Raw genomic sequence first — 24,409 nt, 5'->3', positions numbered from 1 at the left:
ACACAGTCAGGCACTTCTCACACATTTGAACTAAAATCATGCATGTTGTTGAAGTGACACTCACACACTCATAGACCACCAGTGTGCACCTGAAATTACCTCGACAGGCACACATCCTCATTATTTAGTATGATTATTATCTCAGCATTATGAGAGGAAGTCATTAGTTTAAAAAAAATGCTGTCCCCCCCGTGAATGCAATATATAGTGTGGCAGTGTAGCCTAATAATTGTCCATTTCCCTGTTGCTGCTGCAGCCAGACTGAAGTCCTACGGCAGTAAAGCAGCAGGTAGCCTACTGTAGGACTCAGACCACAGATGAACTGGTCTACAGCACGACTTCATTCAATAGTCAAACACTGTAAAGGACAATAACTCACTGGAAAATAGAATAACATAGAAACCATTTGAGCATAATACAATGGAACAGAACAGAAAAGAGTAGACACCTCAAAACCTTTTAAGAAATTTGTTTTAGTAGAATACCTTGAAATATCTCCTATGAGTTTAGATGAGTTCACTTTTCCAATGCAAGTCACCCTGTTTAATGTCACTAGGTAAAAAGAAGGTTTTAACCCTGAATAAGACTGTCAGTGTTTCAGTATCAAGGAGGAACAATGGTCATGCTACAGTAACAAGCCATTTTTAGGATCACTAAAGGACAACTGATGGAACTGTTCCTCCATTTATGTCACAACAGGCCGACGGAGACAAATATGAGAATATAGTCAAAACATCAAGACATGCCTTTAAGTCTCAAAGCAGGTTGGATGTTTAGCTGAAGTGTTGCGGCTCCGCCCCCCGACACTGCCAAAGCACACGCTCACATTTAAAATGTCACAGCTTACATTCTTTTTGTCTTTGCAGAAAAACTACTCTATGGGAAACTAGGGGGCAGTGTTGTCCTCAAGCCAGACTTGTCCTCTGTGACTGGTCCCATCACTCGTGTACTGTGGAAACATGGACGTAACCTTGCCATGGAGTGGGATGGAGAGCAGATTGAGTCCTTCGATCAATTCATAGGTAAACTGAGACACAGAGTGATTTAAGCTCAGATTTAACAGGTGGGAAAGACAAGTTGTTCTCTCAGATGTATGCTGAATGGTGCAGTAGCGTTTCCCACGGTGCTGGGCCAGCGTCATGAGATAGAAAATTCAGGACAGTCAGTCAGTCAATCTCTAGTGAACAGAGAATGTACATTTTCTCCCATCTACCACAATCCAATGCTCTTGTGTTTACCAAAAGAGAAGAGTGAGGTAGTGTCCGAAACTTCTTTGATCGTTCCACATACAGTATAGTTCACTATATGATAAACACTACATGGGGAATGAGTGAGTTAGTCAGTGAGTGAACCTTTCCAAACACAGCTTCAGTCAGTCAGTCAATCACTCACTCACTCACTCAGCCACACACACACACACACACACACACACACACACACACACACACACACACACACACACACACACACACACACACACACACACACACACACACACACACACACACACAGTCAATCACTCAGTCAGTCTTGTTTAGTGAGTTTAGTTGGAAGATGCTGGGGATAGGAAGGTGCTAGAGAGTCACGTAGGATAAAGGCCCAATTATGCTCAAAGCCTTCTGTCTGTACTCTGTTCATTTCATGTGTAGTTCTGCACATTTTCTGAAAGCTTACAGATACAGACAATGGAGCAGTACCACACACACACTTGCACATTTGACTCTCTACTGCCCACTAGTGGATGTGTTGCTTAACATGATACAAACATGAAAGACGCATGGTATGTACCTATGTGGGCATTGACAGTTACATCGTTTGAAACAGACACATTTATTTTCATATGAAAATGGAGCATAAATTAGCTCTTAGTGGCTAGGGGGATATGGGTGGTGTTTGAGGGGAGATGGCAAAAGGGGCCATAGGGATAGGAAGGTGGTAGAGTTGTGGTTCGAGGGGTGGGTAGGATTAGTGGCTAGGGCAGTGCTGACCAATTTGGGTTTGGCCCGCGCTCTGTTTGTTTGCAAACAGAGCGCGAATTAATAACTCATTAACTCAAATCAACTCTCAATAACTGTCAAACTATTCATCATTCATCTAGTTTGACAGTTATTGAGAGTTGATTTGAGTTAATGAGTTATTAATTTGAGTTAATGTGGACCAGTGATGTCACTGGTCCACACTTTAACACTCAATAACTGTCAAATTAAATGACAGACTTCAAAACAGTTTACAGTTTTCTGATATACTACTGATGTTCTAATGATACAAAGATGGTTGAAAATGGGCGGAGTGTTCCTTTAAGGCTTGTTAAGGCTCTCCATGCGATTCTCCATGGATGTGCTCATACTTGAAAAAATAAAATAAACAATAACAGCTGCCATCGGAGCTCTCCAGCAGAACTTCCACAGCTCCATTGTGACGTTTTGCCAGAGGAGGAAATGGGATATCTCCATGAGGAAAACAGAGAGAGAAGGAAATCACTGCCCATGTGCTTACATTACCCAGATTATTAATGATGGGTTGAGAAGCTAACCCTAACCATCTTAAAGGAAGGCTTTGCCGTTTTTAGGGGGGGGCATTTGTATCCTTACAATGTCAGTATGAGCAGATGTCAGTATGAGCTCCCAGTTCATTCTCAGGCAAAACTCTCCTTTATGATGCAAAACGCGTCACAACAGAGATTTTACATGATGAAGCTCTGCTGGAGGGCTGTCGAAGCGGCTTCCAGGGCAGCTGTTATTGTTTATTCTTATTTTTTAAGTATGCGCACATCACATCAGAGCGTTAACAAGCCTTAATTACTTGCAGCTCGCAGGGGCAGAGTTTCTGCAGGCAGCCAAATGGAGGATATTTCTCCGTGTGGAAAACATATAGAGCCCTATCCTGGTACAGTCGCTATCCACTTTTTGTGCTTGCGCACCTGTTTGCGCACCTTAATGCGTGCCTTCCCTGCAGGGACGATAGCAGTCCGCCTCGCGCAAGTGTAAATTTGTGTTCCAGTGTTAGGCCAAGTTTTGCACCCCCACTGCCAAATGCATCCCCACCTCACGGGAGCATATTGTAATGATTTATACAGAAACGTAACTGTTTAACAATGATATCATTGTCTGGGTAGATGTGACCTCCCTGTTTTTAAGTTAAAACAGACCCAAAATATGGTGGGGATGCAATTCTCAGCGGGGATGCAGAACTCGGCATAACACCGGGCGCAGGTGCAAATTGGAGGCGTGCCAAGTCATCTGCTATTCTCTGTGCTACGCAAAATGCCCGCGCAAATGGGATTTGGGTGGTAGAAGAATTATTCACAGGTGTGGCCAGGCAATGCCTGGGTGTTACATCAATCAAACCTATCAGATTCCCGTCTCGCAGTCCGTTTAATACAGTTTGCGCAATGCATGCTGTAATTCTCTCCATGCGTATTTGGATATCTCACAAAAACACCATCCCATCATATACCTGTTAAAAACATCTGTGATTTGATGCAATTCAGGTTCTTTTGTTGACTGGAAAATAGAAACGTGTTTGCAACGGGGAAACAGGGACATTTGATTGACAATAATATTGCAAGTAGGCTACAATGTCCAAGTTTTCTCAATTCATTTCGCATTAACTCCTCTTTGCGACGTGATAAACTTTTATCAGTGAATCATAATTGATTGCCTCACTGAATAATCTGCTAGTTACCTAATTGTCCTGCTGTGGCACCTCCGTGTGTAATGACCTATCCAAAAGGAATTCCCCTGTACTGCGCTCCGCAGCGTGGAGAATAATGGTGCGCTCAAACCGAGCGGGGTATTTTTGCAGTAAGAGGTGCTTTTCAGAGCCATTACCACAAAGAATTGCGCGCGACAATAGCAGAATGCCATCTGTGTCCCTGCAATCTCATCATATGAATGTTCAATCATGTTGTTATTATTACTACAGTAATTGTTACTGTTGTGTCAGCTAGATTTAGCTAGACATATTCTCTGTGAAGTCCTCTGAGACATACTTGTGAATTAGGGCTATACAAATAAACTTAACTTGACTTGAAACCCTAACCATGTTAAGAACTCTGTTGCATATTTGAAGATCATGGTGAGCTGAACACTTCAACTGGAGAGCTGAGGATCAGAGGATTGACCAGAGAAGACAGTGGATTCTACACCCCAGACATCAACAACTACAACAAAAGGAAGATTCAACTCAAAGTCATCTGTAAGTTTTTTTTTTTGGCAGTTTTCACCAGTTTTAGGTGGGTGATGTGGGGTTGTGTCTTGTTTTCCCCTGAATTCACACTTGGTTTTAACCATCTCCGTTGTTGGGGCCTCAGGATTCTAGTGTGACTAGAATACAATATACGTATGATTTGATCACATGCCCCATTTGATGTTGGCATAGCCATGTTAGACAAAGGGTCTCTGTTTAACCCTTAGCTAAATTCAACTTCAAAGCTCAGAGATGCTTTTGAGGGACAGTAAAGTCTGTAAGGAGTCAAGCCAGCACGGCCGTCCCCATTGTGTCCCAGCGTCTGCAGACCTGCAATCTCAACTCACATCTGGATGCCACAAAACCCAGTGAGACCACCATTGTGGCACCGGAGACACTCCTGCTGATGTCCTGTGCAGGCACCCCAGGACAATACCCCCAAACCAACGGCTGTCCTCAGTTCAAATCTAAGACATTTTATTGGCCAAAATCCAACTCTCATTTAAATTTAGCTCTTTCCTAAAAACTGAGGAGAGACAGAAAAAGTCAGTTCTCATCTGGCCTCAGCCGAAAAGCTGAAAGAGTCTCACCTGGGCCCCAGGGCGGGAGCACGCAAGCCCTGCTTTATTCCTCCAGCACACGGGGAGAAAACAAGCGCACCACGGCTGGAAGGAAGCCAGCCTGCCCGCAGCAAAGAGAACCAGCAACATAGTCTAGACCAGACCGTGTTACCTCTCTCCCTCCGAGAATGCAGCCAGCGCACGAGAGGATGCAGCCCTAAATGAGAGTTTCAAGAGACAAGCTTCTAGTGATGTGCAGGCTGCAGTTATGACCGCGGATATCCGGGGCAGATCATAAAAATAAAAATTCTGATTAATAGCGGATGGGTTGCGGGCGGGTGAAATGATGCATCATTAATGAGGAACATTAATATTAATTATGTTGTCTATGAACGTATTTTAAGCTTTATTTTTCCGTGAGCGGCTGCTTCTGGGATGCGAGTCGGGGTCTTAATCGGCCTCGGCTGGGTCTACTGGGCGAGGGTGTATGATGTTCGACAGACCCGAAACACCTTACGACCCCAGTTAACATCACTGATGACGCATCCCAGCGCATGCGGTAGTATGCATTTTTTTACTTAACTTAAGCTTTATTTTTCGTCAGGCACATGTTAGCCGCCTATATAGTTAGAAAGCACTAGCACGTACCCCTGAAGGACCCAAAGCAGTGTAAACAAATATAGCCATGTGTCAACGTTCGATGGGGATATGTCTGCTCTTATACCTTATATGGTAAATTATGTCACCAGAACGTCAAACAGGATTCTCCACTGAAGACACGTTGGAAGAGAAGACACGCTCGTATTATTTTCCCATACAGGTCAATCCAGTCTTGATCTAAACTTAAAGCTCTAGCGTTAGCCTAGTATGCTACAGTAGGCTACATGGGCAAGTGGTGGACTGGATTATAATACAGCATGGAAGTTTATTTGGAGTTACATTACATTACATTACATTACATTACGTCATTTGGCAGACGCTTTTATCCAAAGCGACTTACAATAACACATTTTTGTCAGCAATAGAGCAATCTACTATGGAGGACAGTCTGTGATAACTACAACTTCTGAAGGAACAGTGGTACAAGTTTAGGTTAGTGGTACAAGTTAAGGTTAGTTTTTTTTTTTTTTTTTTTTTTTTTTTTTTGGGGGGGGGGGGGGAAAGAGAGAACGAAGTTAGATCAAGAAGGGCCCAGATGGAGCCTGAAAAGGTGCGTCTTTAGTCTTTTCCGAAAGATCGGCAGTGATTCAGCCGTCCTGACCGAAGGTGGAAGCTCGTTCCACCATTGAGGTGCCAGGGACGAGAAGAGTCGAGATCGGGATGAGCGACTTTTGAGCCCCCGTAGCGAAGGAGGGGTGAGGCGACCTGCACTGGTGGAGGAGCGAAGGGAGCGCTGAGAGGTTTGGAACCTGACCATGGATTGCAGGTACAGGGGAGCTGACTGGTGTACTGCCCGGTAGGCCAGTACCAGTGTCTTGAATTTGATGCGGGCCGAGATGGGAAGCCAGTGGAGCTCCTGGAAGAGGGGAGTGACGTGAGAGAATTTGGGTTGGTTGAATACGAGACGGGCTGCAGCGTTCTGAATGAGCTGAAGCGGTCGGATGTCGGTGGCAGGTAGGCCGGCCAGGAGCACGTTGCAGTAGTCCAGGCGGGAGGAGACAAGAGACTGGACCAGGAGTTGAGTCGCTTCTCTTGTGAGAAAGGGACGGATTTTGCGGATGTTGTAGAGAGAGAACCTACAGGAGCGTGCTGTAGCAGCTATGTTGGCTGAGCAGGACAGCTGGTTGTCAAGGATCACCCCAAGGTTCTTAGCTGTTTGGGAGGGAAGTACCGTGGTGTTGTCAATGGAGATGGAGAGATCTGCGAGAGGGCAGTCTTTTCCTGGGAGGAAGAGTAGCTCTGTCTTACCAAGGTTGAGCTTGAGGTGGTGGGCAGACATCCAGTCGCCAATGTCTTTGAGGCATGCAGAGATGCGAGCCTCGATTTGAGTGTCTGAGGGGGGAAAGGAAAGGAAAAGCTGGGTGTCGTCAGCATAGCAGTGATAAGAAAAGCCATGAGAAGAGATCACATAGGCAAGAGATCTGATATAGAGAAGGAAAAGTAAGGGGCCCAGGACTGAGCCCTGGGGGACACCGGTGGTAAGAGGACAGGATCTGGAGAGGGACCCTCTCCATGAGACCTGGTATGAGCGGTTCGAGAGGTAGGAAGCAAACCAGGAGAGTGCTGAACCTGAAATGCCTAGGTCAGACAGAGTGGAAAGAAGGATTTGGTGGTTGACTGTATCGAAGGCAGCAGACAGGTCAAGGAGGACAAGAACAGAGGAGAGGGATGAGGCCTTAGCAGTGTGAAGGGCCTCTGTGACAGCAAGAAGAGCTGTCTCAGTGGAGTGAGAAGCCTTGAAACCGGACTGCAGAGGGTCCAGGAGGTCATTTTGGGAGAGATAGATAGAAAGTTGTTCGGACGTTGCTCGTTCAAGGGTTTTGGAAAGGAATGAGAGGAGAGAGACAGGTCTGTAGTTCTGAATAGCGGTAGGGTCAAGGGAGGGTTTCTTAAGCAGAGGCTTGACTCTTGCAGTCTTTAGAGCAGGCGGAACAAGACCAGAGGACAGAGAGGAGTTAATGAAGGTCGTGAGGAAGGGAGATATGTTAGGTGAGATGGTTTGGAGGAGAGAGGAAGGGATAGGATCGAGGGGGCAGTAGGTGGCTCGGTTCGAGCTGATGAGTTTAAGCACCTCATCGGGAGAGAGGGGAGAGAAGGAAGGAAATCCAGGGACAAGGGGCCGGGAAGCAGGATTGGAGTCAGGAGTGTTAGTGAGGGTGCCTGGAGGATGGAAGGAGGAGCTGATGTCATCCACCTTTTTAGTAAAGAAGGTTACAAAATCATCAGCAGAGAGGGAGGAGGGAGGGGGAGGGGAGGGAGGGTTGAGGAGCGTGGAGAAGGTGGAAAACAGTTTACTGGGATTGGATGCAGAGGACTGGATTTCAGAGATGAAGAAGGAGGTTTTTGCTTGGGAGACAGCATCAGTGAAGTTGGAGTGGATAAGGTGGTAGGAAGAGAGATCTTCAGGGAGATGTGATTTTCTCCATTTTCTCTCAGCTGCCCGAAGCTCAGTTCGAAAAGTTCGCAGAGATTCAGTCAGCCAAGGAGAAGGGGGAGAAGATCGGGCAGGCTTAGTGGTGAGTGGGCACAGAGAATCAAGAGCGGAGGAGAGAGAGGAGAGAAGAGTGGTGGAAGCCTCGTCAGTGGACAGGAGAGCAAATTGCTCGGCAGGGGGAAGCAGGGAGAGGACGGTAGAAGAGAGGGAGTCGGGTGAGAGAGTTTTTAGGTTGCGTCGGGTGGTGGTAGAGTGAGGGGGAGATGGGTGGGAGGAGGGGAGGGGGATGGGAAGGGAGAAGGTGATAAAGTGGTGGTCGGATACAGGAAGAGGAGTCACAGTGAGATTAGAGGTGGAGCAGGATCTGGTGAAGACCAGGTCAAGCACATTCCCTGCTTTGTGAGTGGGAGGAGATTGAGAGAGGTAAAGGTCAAAGGATGAGAAGAAGTTAAGGAAAGGCAGAGATTGTAAGGTTACTGGCTGGATGTTGAAGTCTCCCAGAAGGATGAGTGGAGTGCCATCCTCAGGAAAGACGGAGAGGAGGGTGTCCAGCTCGTCCAGAAAGTCACCAAGTGGACCAGGGGGGCGGTAGATTACCACAATGTTGAGCTTGATGGGTAGGGATACGGCAACTGCATGGGACTCAAAAGATGAGATAGACAGATGAGAGAGAGAGGTGACAGTGTAGGTCCATTTGGGAGAGATAGTAGGGTCATCTGTGGCACTTCCGTGACCGTGGAGAGCGAAGGTCCGTTTCTCAATGGATTTGTCATCTAGGAGGGTTAATAAACAAATTTAGCCGGGGTGTATTTTTAAAAAAGGCGGGGAAAATATTTGAGAGACCAAAATCCAAAATGTCTGCCGTGGAAATGAACTTTTTAATGGTTTGACCTACAATGATGCACAATACATGGTTTCAGAGCTTATTATGGTCAAGGAATACATATTTGGTGTTTATATAATGATTTTACTTATTTTTTACCTTCAAATCCAAGATGGCTGCCAGTTTTGAGCTCTAAAAGACAGTTTTTTCAAAATCGTCATAGAGCCTTCATATTAGGCTTGAATGACAGGTCTTCTCATGATGAGTTGAATAATATACAGTAAGTACACAGAAGTAATCTCTGAGGTCATTAAAGTCAATGTTTGTGTGTAAACAACAGTTGCTGATTTGCGGTTTCCCATTAAATAGGGTAGGCTACTGAGAATATGGTGTCCAGTTCATCCCATCACATTTTCATAATGAACCAAAAACTATTTTGCACTATAGCCTAACATAAAATAGTATTCTGTATGCAAAGCTAGCAAGGTTAGTTGCTTGAGCTGAATTTAAAGGTCAACTCAAAACAAACAATGAAATTAACTTTGAAATTAAAACTGAATCCTAGGCTACTAAATTTCATCAGCACACAGTAAAGGAAACTTGTCTTTGAACTCAGCTGACTGTCTAGTCCTAATCCCTGTTGTGCAATGTCCCTTTTCAGTGAAGTTTTAGTTTTTGTTAAGAGTATGGACTTTTAATCTTGACCTTGTTGGTAGGCAACGGCCCTTTTTCAGTCAAGCATTTTCAGATTAGCTCAGTCAGTCTGTGAAGCAGTCAGTGTCAGCACTTGCGCGAGCTCGCTTTTTCTCTAACTAATGTTAACATTACACACTTTAAGACACTTTGTTTGAGGATATAAAAGGAGGTACGGTGGTGTAGTGGTAAGCACTATCGCCTCACAGCTCGAAGGCTGTGGGTTCAATTCCCACCTGGGACGATGTGAACGCTGAAGGAATGCGTGCCCGTCCGCATGTCCTCGAGTGCCCACCGCCCGGCTGGGGTTGTCAAAAGGGCCTTTCTGTGTGGAGTTTGCATGTTCTCCCCGTGCCTCCCGGGGGTTTCCTTCATATAGGAACCCCCTTCACCAAAAACATGCAATATCCTGGTTGCTAATGTGGTTCCTCCTCTGGTCGTTAAGGGCGCCTGTTCAGAGGGAGGGGAACTGGTTGGAATAGTGTGAACCTCCCACGTGCTATGTCCTACCGGTGAAGCTTCCCCTGTCAGGTGAAAAGAAGCGGCTGGCTAACTGCCCATGTCTCGGAGGAAGCATGGAGCCAGTTTCGGCTCTCCCCAGATCGGCAGAGGGTGGAGTAGCAACCAGGATAAAGAAATTACGTTAGCACTAATGGGGGATAAAAATGGGATAAAAAATCGGGGGGGGGGGAATATATAAAAAAAGAAAAAAAAAAAAAACTTTGTTTGAGGATATCAACGTTATTCACTAGTCTAAAGATAGTTCTACCATCAAGAACATATAAAACAAAAGCAAAAACAATTTTTATTTGCAGAAGTCATCATTGATATTTGGTGTTAGCTAACGTTAGGTAACGTTATTATTTTTAGCTAAAGTTAATATTATCTGTCTCCACACTTCTGTCAACTGACATATGCATTTGCAATGTCCTATGAATGTGTCCTAAAATGTGACAAGCCTTGCAAGCCCACCGATACAATAAATCAAGGCAAATGGGACAGCTTACAATTAAAAGCCCAAGACTGGTCAGGAGTTGATAAATTTGATGATGTTTACACCACCACCTCCTGGGAAGATGGGCCAACCAATCGGTACATGCATTCGTCATGTTATATTTCTATTTAATCTTCAGTTATGCTTAAGGAAGCCAGGCTGTTTATTTTCAAAAGCAAATGCATATGTCAGTTGACAGAAGTGTGGAGACAGATAATATTAACTTTAGCTAAAAATAATAACGTTACCTAACGTTAGCTAACACCAAATATCAATGATGACTTCTGCAAATAAAAATTGTTTTTGCTTTTGTTTTATATGTTCTTGATGGTAGAACTATCTTTAGACTAGTGAATAACGTTGATATCCTCAAACAAAGTGTCTTAAAGTGTGTAATGTTAACATTAGTTAGAGAAAAAGCGAGCTCGCGCAAGTGCTGACACTGACTGCTTCACAGACTGACTGAGCTAATCTGAAAATGCTTGACTGAAAAAGGGCCGTTGCCTACCAACAAGGTCAAGATTAAAAGTACTCTTAACAAAAACTAAAACTTCACTGAAAAGGGACATTGCACAACAGGGATTAGGACTAGACAGTCAGCTGAGTTCAAAGACAAGTTTCCTTTACTGTGTGCTGATGAAATTTAGTAGCCTAGGATTCAGTTTTAATTTCAAAGTTAATTTCATTGTTTGTTTTGAGTTGACCTTTAAATTCAGCTCAAGCAACTAACCTTGCTAGCTTTGCATACAGAATACTATTTTATGTTAGGCTATAGTGCAAAATTGTTTTTGGTTCATTATGAAAATGTGATGGGATGAACTGGACACCATATTCTCAGTAGCCTACCCTATTTAATGGGAAAGCGCAAATCAGCAACTGTTGTTTACACACAAACATTGACTTTATTGACCTCAGAGATTACTTCTGTGTACTTATACTGTATATTATTCAACTCATCATGAGAAGACCTGTCATTCAAGCCTAATATGAAGGCTCTATGACGATTTTGAAAAAACTGCCTCAAAATTGGCAGCCATCTTGGATTTGAAGGTCAAAAATAGGTCAAATCATTATATAAACACCAAATATGTATTCCTTGACCAGAATAAGCTCTGAAACCATGTATTGTGCATCATTGTAGGTCAAAGCATTAAAAAGTTCATTTCCACAGCAGCCATTTTGGATTTTGGTCTCTCAAATATTTTCCCCGCCTTTTTTTAAAATACACCCCGGCTAAATTTGTTTATTAACCCTCCTAGATGACAAATCCATTGAGAAACGGACCTTCGCTCTCCACGGTCACGGAAGTGCCACAGATGACCCTACTAAGATGAGGATACCAGTGCCTCCTCCACGACCAGAGGCTCTGGGGGTGTGGGAGAACGAGTACGCAGCAGAGAGAGCAGCAGGAGTAGCAGTGTTTTCAGGAATGATCCAGGTCTCAGTGAGAGCTAGAAAGTGGAGGGTTTGAGATAGAGCATGAGCCGAGATGGTCTCAGTTTTCTTAACCGCCGACTGACAGTTCCAGAGACCTCCGGCTATGGTAAAGGAAGTAGTTGTGCGTTTAGGGTAGGAAAGATTACCAGGGATACTACACCTGAAGCTGCCGTGTCTACGGCGTCTGTGGGCTGAAGCTACAACAGGGATGGGGAGAAAACACATAGTTAGGAAGAGGAGTAGTTATAATAAGAAGTGAGAATAAGAGAAGTAGAAAAAGCCTATGCTCTGGCCTCCCCACGATGGACTCCCGCGTCGCAGAAAGACTCCCTTGTCGCAGAAAGACTCCCTTGTCTTTGTGCCAAGTCTTCGTGCCAGAGGCTTCGTGCCGCTTTACAGCTGCCGCTTTAGACTGACTATGCTAAGAAATACTCGTTCAGCAGGGGCTCAGAGCTCCGCCTACGCCAGGTGTAGCAATCAGAGCAATCAAAGGGTCGTTGAAAAAATGTGTTCTGATAAGCAAGCCAGGTGGAGCACTTTTAAACTACAGTGACTCCTCCCCTCACAGCAATCAGAGAGTCGTTGAAAGAGGTCACCTGATACCAGTCAGCTGATTATCAGAGCCCACAAGACACTTTTCTTTTAAAATACAGAAAAGCTACTAAAAGTCAGACTAAACTTACCAATTATACCAGCAGAGTAGAGTAAAACAGATCAGTACAGCACACTAGACAGCTTAGAGCAGAAACTCAAATGTGTTCTGATAAGCAAGCCAGGTGGAGCACTTTTAAACTACAGTAACTCCTCCCCTCACAGCAATCAGAGAGTCGTTGAAAGAGGTCACCTGATACCAGTCAGCTGATTATCAGAGCCCACAAGACACTTTTCTTTTAAAATACAGAAAAGCTACTAAAAGTCAGACTAAACTTACCAATTATACCAGCAGAGTAGAGTAAAACAGATCAGTACAGCACACTAGACAGCTTAGAGCAGAAACTCAAATGTGTTCTGATAAGCAAGCCAGGTGGAGCACTTTTAAACTACAGTGACTCCTCCCCTCACAGCAATCAGAGAGTCGTTGGAAGAGGTCACCTGATACCAGTCAGCTGATTATCAGAGCCCACAAGACACTTTTCTTTTAAAATACAGAAAAGCTACTAAAAGTCAGACTAAACTTACCAATTATACCAGCAGAGTAGAGTAGAGTAGAGTTGATTGCAGCAATCGCACCGATGGCAGCAGAAACAGTAAGTTCATCTACCCAGCGTTGTGAAATGTCGGGTGCACGGCGGGTGTGGATCTATAAATAGTACGAAATAATTTGCGCGGATTTATGGCGGGCGGATGGTTCATGCATACACGCGGAATAGGGTGGCATCAAAGCTCATCCGCGCATCTCTACAAGCTTGCATTTAAGTCATCAACTTTTATTTTTAGCTCAGTTTGTTTAATTTAGTTTTTTTCCCCCCTGTTTTACTTTATTTTACCATGAGCCACTGGTGAAAGGCTTCTCATCTGTGCATCCAGTCGCGCCCAGCAGTTGGCCCACGGCGGCTAACCGGCACCCGTATGCTTCAGCATAGAGATGCAGCCGGACACAGCCCGCCTGCCGTGTCCCTCCGCTGCCCACGGTGGAAGGACACAGCACCCACTGCCCACTGACAGAGCATCAACAGTGCCATCTGGCATCCAGCTCTCGACCGAGATGGAGCAGACCGGCCCAGACGCAGCAGCCCGGCCAGCCCCTAGCCCACCAAAGACCAGCCACCCAGTGCGCCAAGATGCACTGTGCGAACCAGCTGAACCAGTGTTCAGCGGGATAATCTTCACACATGAGGACCACTTTCATGAGTTTTGAAGCGTAAATGCGAGCCCTAGAAGTAAAAAGCTTGTGCTAAGCTAATCCAGAACTACACACATGTCGCATAGGTTTCCCCGTCACATCACCACTCAACCTGGACTGTTGTTGATGTGCACTGATTACCCCGGGCTGAACGGGCTGAACCAGGTGAGGGAAAGAGAATTTCCGTGTTCGTCCTTTGAAGTAATGACGTTATTGACGTATAATATCCCCGTCGACTCAACAGTGTAGTCTCATTTAGCCGTTTGCTAGCTAGCCGCCCTTTTAACAGCACGTAAAAGCTTAAAAACTCATAAAAGTGGTCCTCGTGTGAAGATTATCCCGCTGAACACTGGTTCGCGTTTGATTAATCTTGCGTTGCCCAGAGACCTTATTAGAAGCATCGCGCCAAAAACCCATTCAAAAATCCCATAGGGGAAAACAGTGAAGACTCCGGAAGTGTTAGAATCGATGATTTCCGGACTCATTCCTGGGGCTCTCTATTAAACTTTCTCTCAGTGCGTTCTCAGGATAGCACACCTACCGTGACATGACCAAGAGATAACTCCACGACCGCTCCCCTTTCCCTCCCTCTCTCTCTGCTCTTCCCTTCCTCTCTTATACACACACACACACACATATATACACACACACACACACACACACACACTCACACTCGCACGCACGCGCGCACACACACACACACACACACACACACACACACACACACACACACACACACACGGCTGTTTTTGTTTCTTTGTAAAAACAAAGCTATCCAGGGTTGTAGACCTGGAGCCTGCAGCCTTCTGTTTTTTTTTAACAGCGGCTACTAATTTGGTCATTAAAAAAAATATATATATTACTGTTAGTTGGCTGATTTACGTGTGGTGGCTTCCTCTTCCCCCAAATGGGTTGTAGTAGAACACGTGCACTCAAGAGGAGGCCTCGTTTTTTTTCTACTTTTCCTATACGAGGAAATAGTATGATGTCACGACAACAACAAACCCGACTTCCGGTGGACTCTGCGGTGTGCAAATCCATGTGCCAAACAAACGTTAATATCTTAAAAACTATACATGACATCGCTTATATTTTGACATTCTGAGTGAGATCAGAAGTAGCTCAAGAATTTGATGTATAATATATGCATGTCATGTTAAAGTTGTGTGTGTAGAGTGAGCACTCCAAAATGCCAAAATGCTGCTTGGCCCTCGTATTGCAACGCATGGTGGTGAAATGCAACCATGTAATTCGCAACAAGATAATATGGTGGTTCGTTCTTTTGGAAAACTCAAAGCAAAAACATGTTTCTTCTTTATCATAAATAATACTTGACTTACTTACTGACTTACAGTGCTTACTTAAATAATACTAATTGCACTGAAATTCATTATTTGGAAAAAAAAAGTTATATTAGAGACCCCCACAGGTGTTCTTATTCATGAGAGCTCTATGGGGGACCAGATCTGATCTGGTCCTCACAAACACAACAAAGAAAACATCATCATGCAATCAAATCTGTTAGAAAAGTCTGTAGGTGATTGATGTAATTATGTATTAGAAAACATTCATGCTAACCCCCCCAACCCAAATGCACAACTGCTCGTCTTTCTTGGCACACGGCACTCTGGGTTAGGGTTAGTGTAGTTGCCGCCATTTTTGGCCTGAAAAACATTAGAGACATTGACTGTGTGGCCTAGTCTGTCCAAAATGGCGGATTAGCTGTGTGTTGGTGTGGGTTGGACCTGTTGACTGTCAGTTCTTTGCAAGTTCTTTGGCAACAGCTCAGGAGCAGGGCCGTGCAGAGACCCTTAGAGGGGCAGGGGCTCAAAAGTTTAAAAAGGGCACAACACCGCGGAACGGGGCGGTTTCACTGTTGCTGACCCGCCAGTCAGTCGGAGCTCGGCAGCCGGGCAGTGGGCAAGATGCCGAAGGCATGACCCGCCCATCTCTGCCTCTGATTGGCGCAGGAGACAAGGAGAGACACAGGATAGGATAGCCAAGCGAATGTGATTGGATCAACAATGTTTGACACTAGGCCAATAAGAGGCAGAGAAGGGCGGGTCATGACTTCGCCATGCTGGGAAAAAAATATTGCACACGTCACAGAGACGCAGACGATTACTTAACTTCTGGTTGAAAGGTCAACATGTGTAAACTGTAAAATTGTAAAACTGTATTGATAAATTGTTATTTATTGTTATAAGTCCTTCTTGAAAGGCGCGGGGCATGCCTTCACTGTAAAAAATAAATAAAGATAAAAATAAAAATAAATCCCCCTCCCAAAAAGGGCACTTTTTGGCATCAGGGGAAAATGGGCAGGTGCTCGGGCACCCCTAGCACCCCCCTCTGCACGTGCCTGCTCGAAAACAGGCCTGGGTGCCTGATGTGAAACCACTGTATTGTTTTAACAGAGACAGAGAAATCAAGAAAAAGAAAAAGTGCATGTGATTGATCCTGACTGCAACAGCCTTTTTCTCCTCTTCTCTCCATCAACAACAGCTGCTGTCTCTAAACCCACCATCTCTACAAGCTGTGAACCTGATTTGTCCTCCTGTGCTCTCTGGTGTAACGCAATCATCGCCGATGCTGAACCAGTCAGTTACACCTGGTGGAAAGACGACACGAAGAAGATTGAGTCACCCAGAGAGCAAATAATTACAAAGGTACAATAGTGATGAAGTGTTGGTCCAGCTCTCTTCCTGTCCATGTGTGAGTTAGTTAATGTCCACTTGTAATATCAGGGGACTAAACAATGCATTACTTTACAGGAATAAACCAGAATCATTTGTTCAGCTTGCTTCACACAGAAACATCAATTATATCAGACTGCACAGGTAGGACTGAGCTGATGATGTTCCCAGCATGATCTGAATTGTTTCCTTTATCAAACCTAGCGAAGAAACTGTTCAACTGATTTGCAAAATCGGCCTCATTATCTGCCACCAATGCTTTCCGGGTGGTTGACAGTCCAGTCATGCTTTTCATGGTGTCCCATAACTGTTTGGTATTTTTGCTTTTAAAAACCTTTTCTAGTTGTAGCTTATGTGCCGTCTTTGCATCTCGCAGTTTCCCCTTTAAATATTTCTCTATATGCTTTACTTCTCCTATGTCCTTGTTCCTGAAGGCAATTTTCCTCAAATGTATAATGTTTTACATCGTTATGTACATCTTGTTATTTGGATATATTTGTATCTCCTTGGTTGGTATCACTGACTGTACACAAAAGTCTATGTAGCCTGTTGTTACTGTAGATGTCTCATCCAAGCAGTCACATAGTACAGTCAAAGCATGCCTTCTATATACTGTCAGGTGACCAGACTGATTATTTTTCTCTCTGGTTTGTTGCTCTTCAGTTTATAAGTTGATACAAGATGGACCACATTATGAGTTAGCTATTGGTGGTCTTATCGTTGACACATATGCTCCCTTCATGTTTCCAAAGCATCTATCCAAAAGTTTATTCTTCCTTGTTTCACCATTCACATACTGCTTAAAGTCGAGCTGAACCCAAAAATGATTTTTCTTTTCTTTTAGTTCAAATACCTGGGTATGCAGTGCACCTATTTAATAATGTATGCCAAACAAATCACAACAATCTAATTTCTTTAGTTTTTCACACTTTTTCACATCAAAAGTTCATTTTTCAAGATTTCATTGATAACAGTAATGTACAGTTTGCTGACGTCACCTAGTACTATCAAATTTCTACCCCATATCAACCAATCATATCACGACATGCAGCTGTCAATCAAATCTTCATTTCAGGATAATTTTCTCTTCCAAATGAAGTAGAAAATGGCGCCTAGTGCCTGTCATCTGGCAGAATTCCTACCCCTACTAACTTGGCCAATTGTTAGAAACATGAACAAAAAACAAACACTATAATCTCTAAGAATGCAAAGAAATGTAACTGGCTCGTTAAAACGCGCATTCCAGGAATATTATTTACATTTATAACGATAATGGCACGCGCCTCCGAGCCTGACAGCCTCTCTTGCTGTCAGGGGTCGTCTCTCGGAGATTCCAGGCGGGCAGGCAGCACCTATGCATCGGATTGTCCGCTCGCTCCGTGTGCTCCGCGGATCCCACTGGTGTAGCACGACAACACGCTGAATCCCACCCGATTTGGGGGTGGAACACGCCAGGATTGGCCGATGCCAAAGCCAGTCGACAGAATTGTCAAATCAAATCATCGACACCGTACATGGTCTGCCTCTCAATTTGTTTTCAGTCTGAAACGGACTCAGATGCACGTGATGAACGGGTTCACCTCAACTTTAAATCCTGGCATTGTTATGTCCAGTTTGCATTGGTTCATGTCTCCAACGACAATTGCTGGGGCTCTGGATGTTGTTGCTGCAGCGTGTTCAACAGTAGCTGCTGCTCGCGTCGCGTTGCCACTGGGAGGTGTGTAGACAACAAACAGCAGCACGCATCCAAATTCCCTCTGCAAATAGAAGGCTCTCAAAGTCAGGTACAAGATCTCAACGTCTTTATCACAAAACCTGCTGTTCACGGTGTACTGACGGCACCACCGATCATTAATATATATATGCAGATCCTGCCGCCCCTGCTTTTACAGGAGCTGATTTCTCTGTCTGCTTTCACCAAAGTGAAGCCGTCTATTTTACAGGCGGAGTGCAGTATTGCAGAGTTTGTAGCATAGCAATGATGCCTCCCGAAAATCTGAACAGTACCTTGTATGAGCGCGGATCTCGTCCATTTTGTTGTTTATTGACCGCAGGTTTGTGAGGATCACAGATGGAAGTGGTGGCCTTGTGTACCTTGCTCACAGTCGTCTCCACCTCTCCTTCCTTGTTTCTTTCACCGGCCTGGTCTTATCAGCTCCGGTGGGATGTGGATAGGAGCCTTAGTGTCAGCATGGACCACAGTCCTGTGCAGGCAGTCCCCTGAGCTGCAGAATATCTTGCTTCAAGCAAGGTTTCTCTGCTGTATACGAGCGCATGCAGGGCGAATACCCCCTACTCGACAGTCTCTGTCCACACGCCAATCCATATTCCAGCATGTCTGTTGCACTTGCAACCACAGTCCCCATACCAGAAGACAAATAATCCACCACTTGTACATAAACATATTAGACGACATTCAACATAAAACAAAGAGAGAAACAGAACACCTGTACACAGTTCACAGCCATGCCGCGCACCAGAAGTCAAACCTTTACGTTTCTTGATGCTTTAAGCTGCTGGAGTGTCCTTGAGCAAGACACTGAACTCCTTCCAGCTTCAGGGAACTGCTCTGCAGCTGAGCCTCAGATCTCCTTTAATCAAAGGGTGAAGACATCAAGTGAGCAGTATCAAAATTAAACTGTGATTGGTTTGTGAACTTTGAGCTAATTCTATTTCACTGATTTATAGGTGGATTTGAACTATACAGAGTTCAGCTGTAAGGTGGAGAACCCAGTCAGTGAGGAGGTCAGCCAACCCATCAGCAACCCACTCATCCCCAGTGAGTTACCTCACTTTAACAACACATTACATGTTACATCTCTAAGATTTCACTTTTGTTCTCTTGGTGACACCTATGGCGATTATGTCATCAGTGTGTGTGTCTGTCTCTTGTGTGTGTGTGCCTGTATGTCTCGTGTGTGTGTGTGTGTGTGTGTGTGTGTGTGTGTGTGTGTGTGCGCACGTGTGCATGCGCGGTGTCACTGATGACATCATCACTGATGACATCATCACTTATGTCATCAGTGTGTGTCTGTCTCTTGTGTTTGTGTGTGCATGTGTGTGCCTGTCTGTCTCGTGTGTGTGTGTGTGTGTGTGTGTGTGTGTGTCTTGTGTGTGTGTATGTGTGCATCACTGATGATGCCTCTGACATCACTGATGTCACAATTTATGACATCTTCACTGGCCGACCGCAGGGATGACGTATTTTTGTAGGCTTTATCCAGAAATCGGCCCCATTTTGGTTCGTCAGTGGAAACGTCTATGGGGTTCTAGAATGGGGATTTCACTTAAATGCATAAAATACTGTAAGGTCTGTCTGTGGTTAACAAAAGTTTATGGGAACGCAAATTTGTGTTCAGCATGATAATCTTCACAAACGTGAGTATGCCTTTTGAAGCGTTTTCTAAGAATCACATTAAAAAAACACATTTACGTTCCAAAAGTCATAAAAGTTATTCACATTTGTGAAGATTATCATGCTGAACCAAAATTCACGTTCCCATAAACTTTTGTTCACCACAGACCTTATTTTATGCATTTAAGTGAAATCCCCATTCTAAACCTCATTCACTTTTTTTGCTGACGAACCCGGAAGTATACTTCCAGACTCATTCCTGTGGTTCTCTAGGGACAGGCAGAGAGCAGGCGCTGTCTTTTCAGCACCGCAGCACACGGGCAGCTGAGGAACAGAGAGAGGGAGAGATGTGTCATTATATCATAATATTGTCTTCGGGCCCTCGCGGCGGGCTAGGGCCTGAATGTCACGGGCCGGGCCGGGCTGGGCCGTAGTTTCAGGCGCTCGCAGGGCTCAACAGTGATCGAGCAATTGTGATGTCAGTGAAGATGTCATCAGTGATGCGAAGTTGGGCAATTGTGTGCTGCGCATGCCAATAGAGCACGCATAGCACGCAAGATTTCTAATATATATATATATATATATATATATATACTGTGTGTGTATATATATATATTTCAGTCAGGACTACTTTAGTCAAAACACAAGACCACTTAGATCAATTTAAAGCTTTTATTAGCATGAGTTATATTTGGCGGTATGGCTCTGTTCTGGAGGCTCCCTGCCCTTCCATGCGCATACATGGAAAGCCTAAGGCAGGGAGAGCGGCAGCAGCAGATTCTGGGAGCTCCTTGCCCCCTCCATGAGCAACATGGAATAGCCTTAAGGCAAGGAGAGCAACAAAAGACTCCCAAAACGACCATACCAGGCGAACCTCCCTGGCCTTCCATGTGCTCACATGGAAGTGCCAGCAGGAGGAGCTAGCTGAGCAAATTTGACCAAATTAGACTGAATGATAGCAGAAGAGCCAGGTGATTACTGTAACACAGCAGAAGTTTAACGATACATGCTAGATAATAAAGAGAACTTGAGCGCTATGCTTCAACATAATTTTAACTCAGGTGGGCACTCGTAGCCTTTTGAGCATCGAGGTTAGAATGCTATGATTGGTGAATGTTTAATGATAATCCAATCAGCAGCTGTCAACTAAGAAGAAGCCTTTTAGACTGGAATGATGTATCAGTGAAGGCCAATCAATTTTACAAGATTAGCTGATGGGCTCTGCTTTTGAGGATGCTCCCCATGAAGCCAAGCAGCAGCAAGAGATTCTGCAGGGAGTGCAAAAAAACCCCCAAAACAACAAAATGTCTCCCTGCTTGAGTCTTGAATCAGCAGGGAGTGTATAATCCCCATTACCTAGCCTATGACGCAACAAGCATGTTGCAATTTCCCTTGGATGCCCATGCTGCAGAGCCCTTCTCCTTCAAGGTGGGAACTCAGCAGCACACTGACCATCCTTGAAGAACATCTGGCAAGATATCAAAGTAGCTATCTTGATGCAAGGGAAATATCCTACATCACCAATGAACTTTACCTATGAAGCAACAGCATGTTGCAATTCCCCTTGGATGCCCATGCTGCTGGGCCCTTCACATTCAAGATGAGCGTTCAGCAGCACACTGACCATCCTTGAATGAACATCTAGCAAGATATCGAAGTAGCTATCTTGATGCAAGGGAAATATCCTACATCACTAAATTAACTTTACCCATGACACTCTGGTCATAGATTTACCATTTATTGCATGAATGGAAATAGTTATGTTTGGCGCTGAAGGCTCTGCTCGTAACCTGGCCATTCTAACGTTATGAGAACTGTAGTATTTAAGTGAAACAGCACACCAGCAGGGAAGCAAGCTTGCAACCCATATGAGGTTGTACTAGCCATGACAGTACAGTGAAGCCCAGCCAACCACTTACCAAATGGAGCAATTATTAACATAAGGTAAAAAATAAATGACAGTCTCCTCAGGTGTTAGCGCTCATGGCCTTTTGAGCTAAGATAATGTCATTGTCGTGACATTCATATGGTACAGAGACCAACGTCCCATTCCTTCCAGAATAGATGCTGAACCGAGCAGTTGCAGAGGTAGCCATGCCAGTGCAGGAGGAGTGAGGTGTACAGCTGACGAGGGAGTCCTCATCGTTTGCAGAGGAGACGGTGATGGGAGGTCTGCCTTGACTTCCATTTGACAGTCACTCAGCAACAGGGTTCATCCTGCCCCATATCACGATGCCATGCAGTACGGGGTCTTAGATAGAGAGCAAAACAAGTATTAGTTTAGTATTAGTTTGAGAGATACCAATTGAGCCTTTAGCCTTCCTGTCTGATTTAGAATGTTTAAAGTGACTAAGAAGATGGGAGTATTACAGCAATACCAGAAGTTGATTCATGCAGAGCTAACCCCTCAAACAAACTGCTCCCTGCTGGGTCAGTAGCAGTATTACACCAGCAGGGTCATCCCAAGAGTAAAAGCACCTAGCCTGTTGCCCTAAATGCACTTTACCCATGAGAAGCAACAAGCATGCTGCTATTCCCCTTGGATGCTGAGAGCCCTTTTCATTCAAGGTGAGAGCTGAGCGAGCATATCTAACCATACCTTGAATGATTTCACCCCCCATATCAGTAACCTCACCTATGAAAGACAAGCCTGCAGATATAAGCTGATAAGCAGATGAAAAATGTTCTCAGAGAGCAGAACATGAATGATGAGCTGCATTCCTATGGAAACTATACTATAAACAATGAGCTGCATTTACATATTTGATATTAAAAGGAAACTATACTCCTTTGAGCAGCATATCGAGCTTTTAACTGAGGCGGCAGCCAGCAGAACATTGCTTGCATATTTTCCAAATGTGCACTCTGGTTCATGAACAGCCTGAATTGAGACTTTTTGAGATATTAACGTTTGTTTGGCACCACTCGTACTAGTTAACTGCCGAGTGGTTACACATTTTTTTTTTGGTGGCAGTGACGTTATGCTGATTCATCCTATAATCAGGCTCAGAACTTTAGGAGCCAGTAGCCAGATAATTTCCTGTTTCCTGATTATGCCAACCTGAAGCACACTCGTAAGAAGCTCAAGTAAAGCATACTCTGACTGCTAGCACTATCTCTAATTACCTTGCAGAATAGTACCAACTCCTGCCTTTTAATAGCCTTCAATTTAACACACAGACTGATTATTTTACATCTGTCCAGGTTGCTACCAATCATTGAGCTGTCTGTGAATGCAGAGGAAATAATGTATTAAGCCTATGATTTGGCATGACTAATTGACTTATGACATATAAAACTATGGCATAGTTACACCTTAAGGCGGCGTTCACACCCAAAGCGTTTTTTTCAGTCAGAACGCTAAGAAAATCATGTCGAGAGCGCTTCCATTGTGCACAAAACACAGCGCTGAAACGCCAGGTGCGTTCATTAAAAGAGGAGCAGGTCTAGCGCGTCCTTACATTCAAGATTCAAGATTCAAGATTTTTATTGTCACTCCATGGTACAAGTATCACGTGTGAAATTATTTTGCTGTGAACTCCGTTTACAACATAGTACAAATATAACAGGGCATATGAGTGCAAAAACAACACGAGACACAACAAGCAATAAGGCAGTAGAGTGATAAGACAAGTCAGAGACAGTGGCATATTCACTGCACATAGGTGCACATGTCATGTGCATACTTTAGACGTGCTTAAACATTTTAAATTCGACGTATATGACGTACAGGTGCTAATAGCATATACCTAATTAAACATACAGTTAAACATTAGACATTGAGCATGAATTGCAGAAAGACGCTGGAAGCTCCAAACACGCGTTTGTTCTGAATGTAGCCCAAGAGGATTGAGCTCGACAGGCGCCCTTGCCTCGGACTAATTGCCATAGTGGCCCATGATGTAAAGCTTAACGAGCTTTGCATGAAACTCAGCCACACGCTCAATGCTTAACAATTATCTTGAATGTAGGCTTGGATGCAGCCGGGAGATTGAGCTCAATAAACCCCCCACAAATAGCTTGCCACTAAGGGGTTCATGCACCCTTTTAAGAATAAATTTGGCAATCGGTACCAGACCGATTTACAGACTTTCAAAGCCTTGACATCACATTGTTACTGTAAATGCAATGCAAATTTCAAGATTAATATAGCCTATCCCTTTATACACACACAGCAATAATAAGTCGTCACTGCTTATTTTACCAGCTGTTCATATTAAATTTGATTGAATGTTTTGATCAAGATTAATTAATGCTTGCTCATTTCTAGAGTACAGATCAGATGACTGTCTTAGCTTTTTTTTTGTTTCTTTTTTAACAAGTTAAATTATTTTCAAAGTTTCATTTGAAGACCAGATTATTATGCTGAAAATCAAGCACTTCCAAGGCGTATATTCAAATTAAGCATATCCAAACCCTGAAACATGGTTAAATCAAGCATTTCCCAAACTTTCAAACTTTATACTAGTTAGCTTTATCACTCAAATGAGCTGAGCTGTGTTGATCTCCGACCCCTGAAAGCACCATCAACATGCTAGCAGCTTAAACCACTACACGACTCGAAATAGGTGCTCAGCCGGCCAGCTGGAATGATACTTGAATCGGTTACATGCCGCCATTCCGACGTGCTGCCACTCCGACGTTCCGCCACTCCGAAATATCGGCACTCAGAAATATTGCCACTCAGAAATCCCGCCACTCCGATTTTCATAAGGTCCGCCACTCCGAA

At 44.3% G+C, this 24,409-nt stretch overlaps 1 protein-coding gene across 1 annotated transcript in view; it reads left to right on the top strand.

Annotated features, from left to right (window-relative positions):
* Positions 1-24,409, top strand: part of LOC310792021 (NACHT, LRR and PYD domains-containing protein 4C-like) — a gene marked incomplete at its 3' end in the record, with an annotated part of 89,285 nt that overhangs the window by 30,236 nt on the left and 34,640 nt on the right. The window contains exons 3-6 of the mRNA XM_083653703.1: positions 867-1,022; positions 4,072-4,197; positions 16,135-16,298; positions 19,014-19,104. Coding sequence (XP_083509829.1) covers positions 867-1,022; positions 4,072-4,197; positions 16,135-16,298; positions 19,014-19,104 — 537 coding nt within the window. The remainder of the gene's footprint in view (positions 1-866; positions 1,023-4,071; positions 4,198-16,134; positions 16,299-19,013; positions 19,105-24,409) is intronic.

This window comes from Poromitra crassiceps (assembly GCF_964638095.1).
Source record: "Poromitra crassiceps genome assembly, chromosome: 17".
Lineage (NCBI taxonomy): Eukaryota > Metazoa > Chordata > Actinopteri > Beryciformes > Melamphaidae > Poromitra > Poromitra crassiceps.
This window is presented reverse-complemented; position numbering and strand designations above follow the sequence as displayed.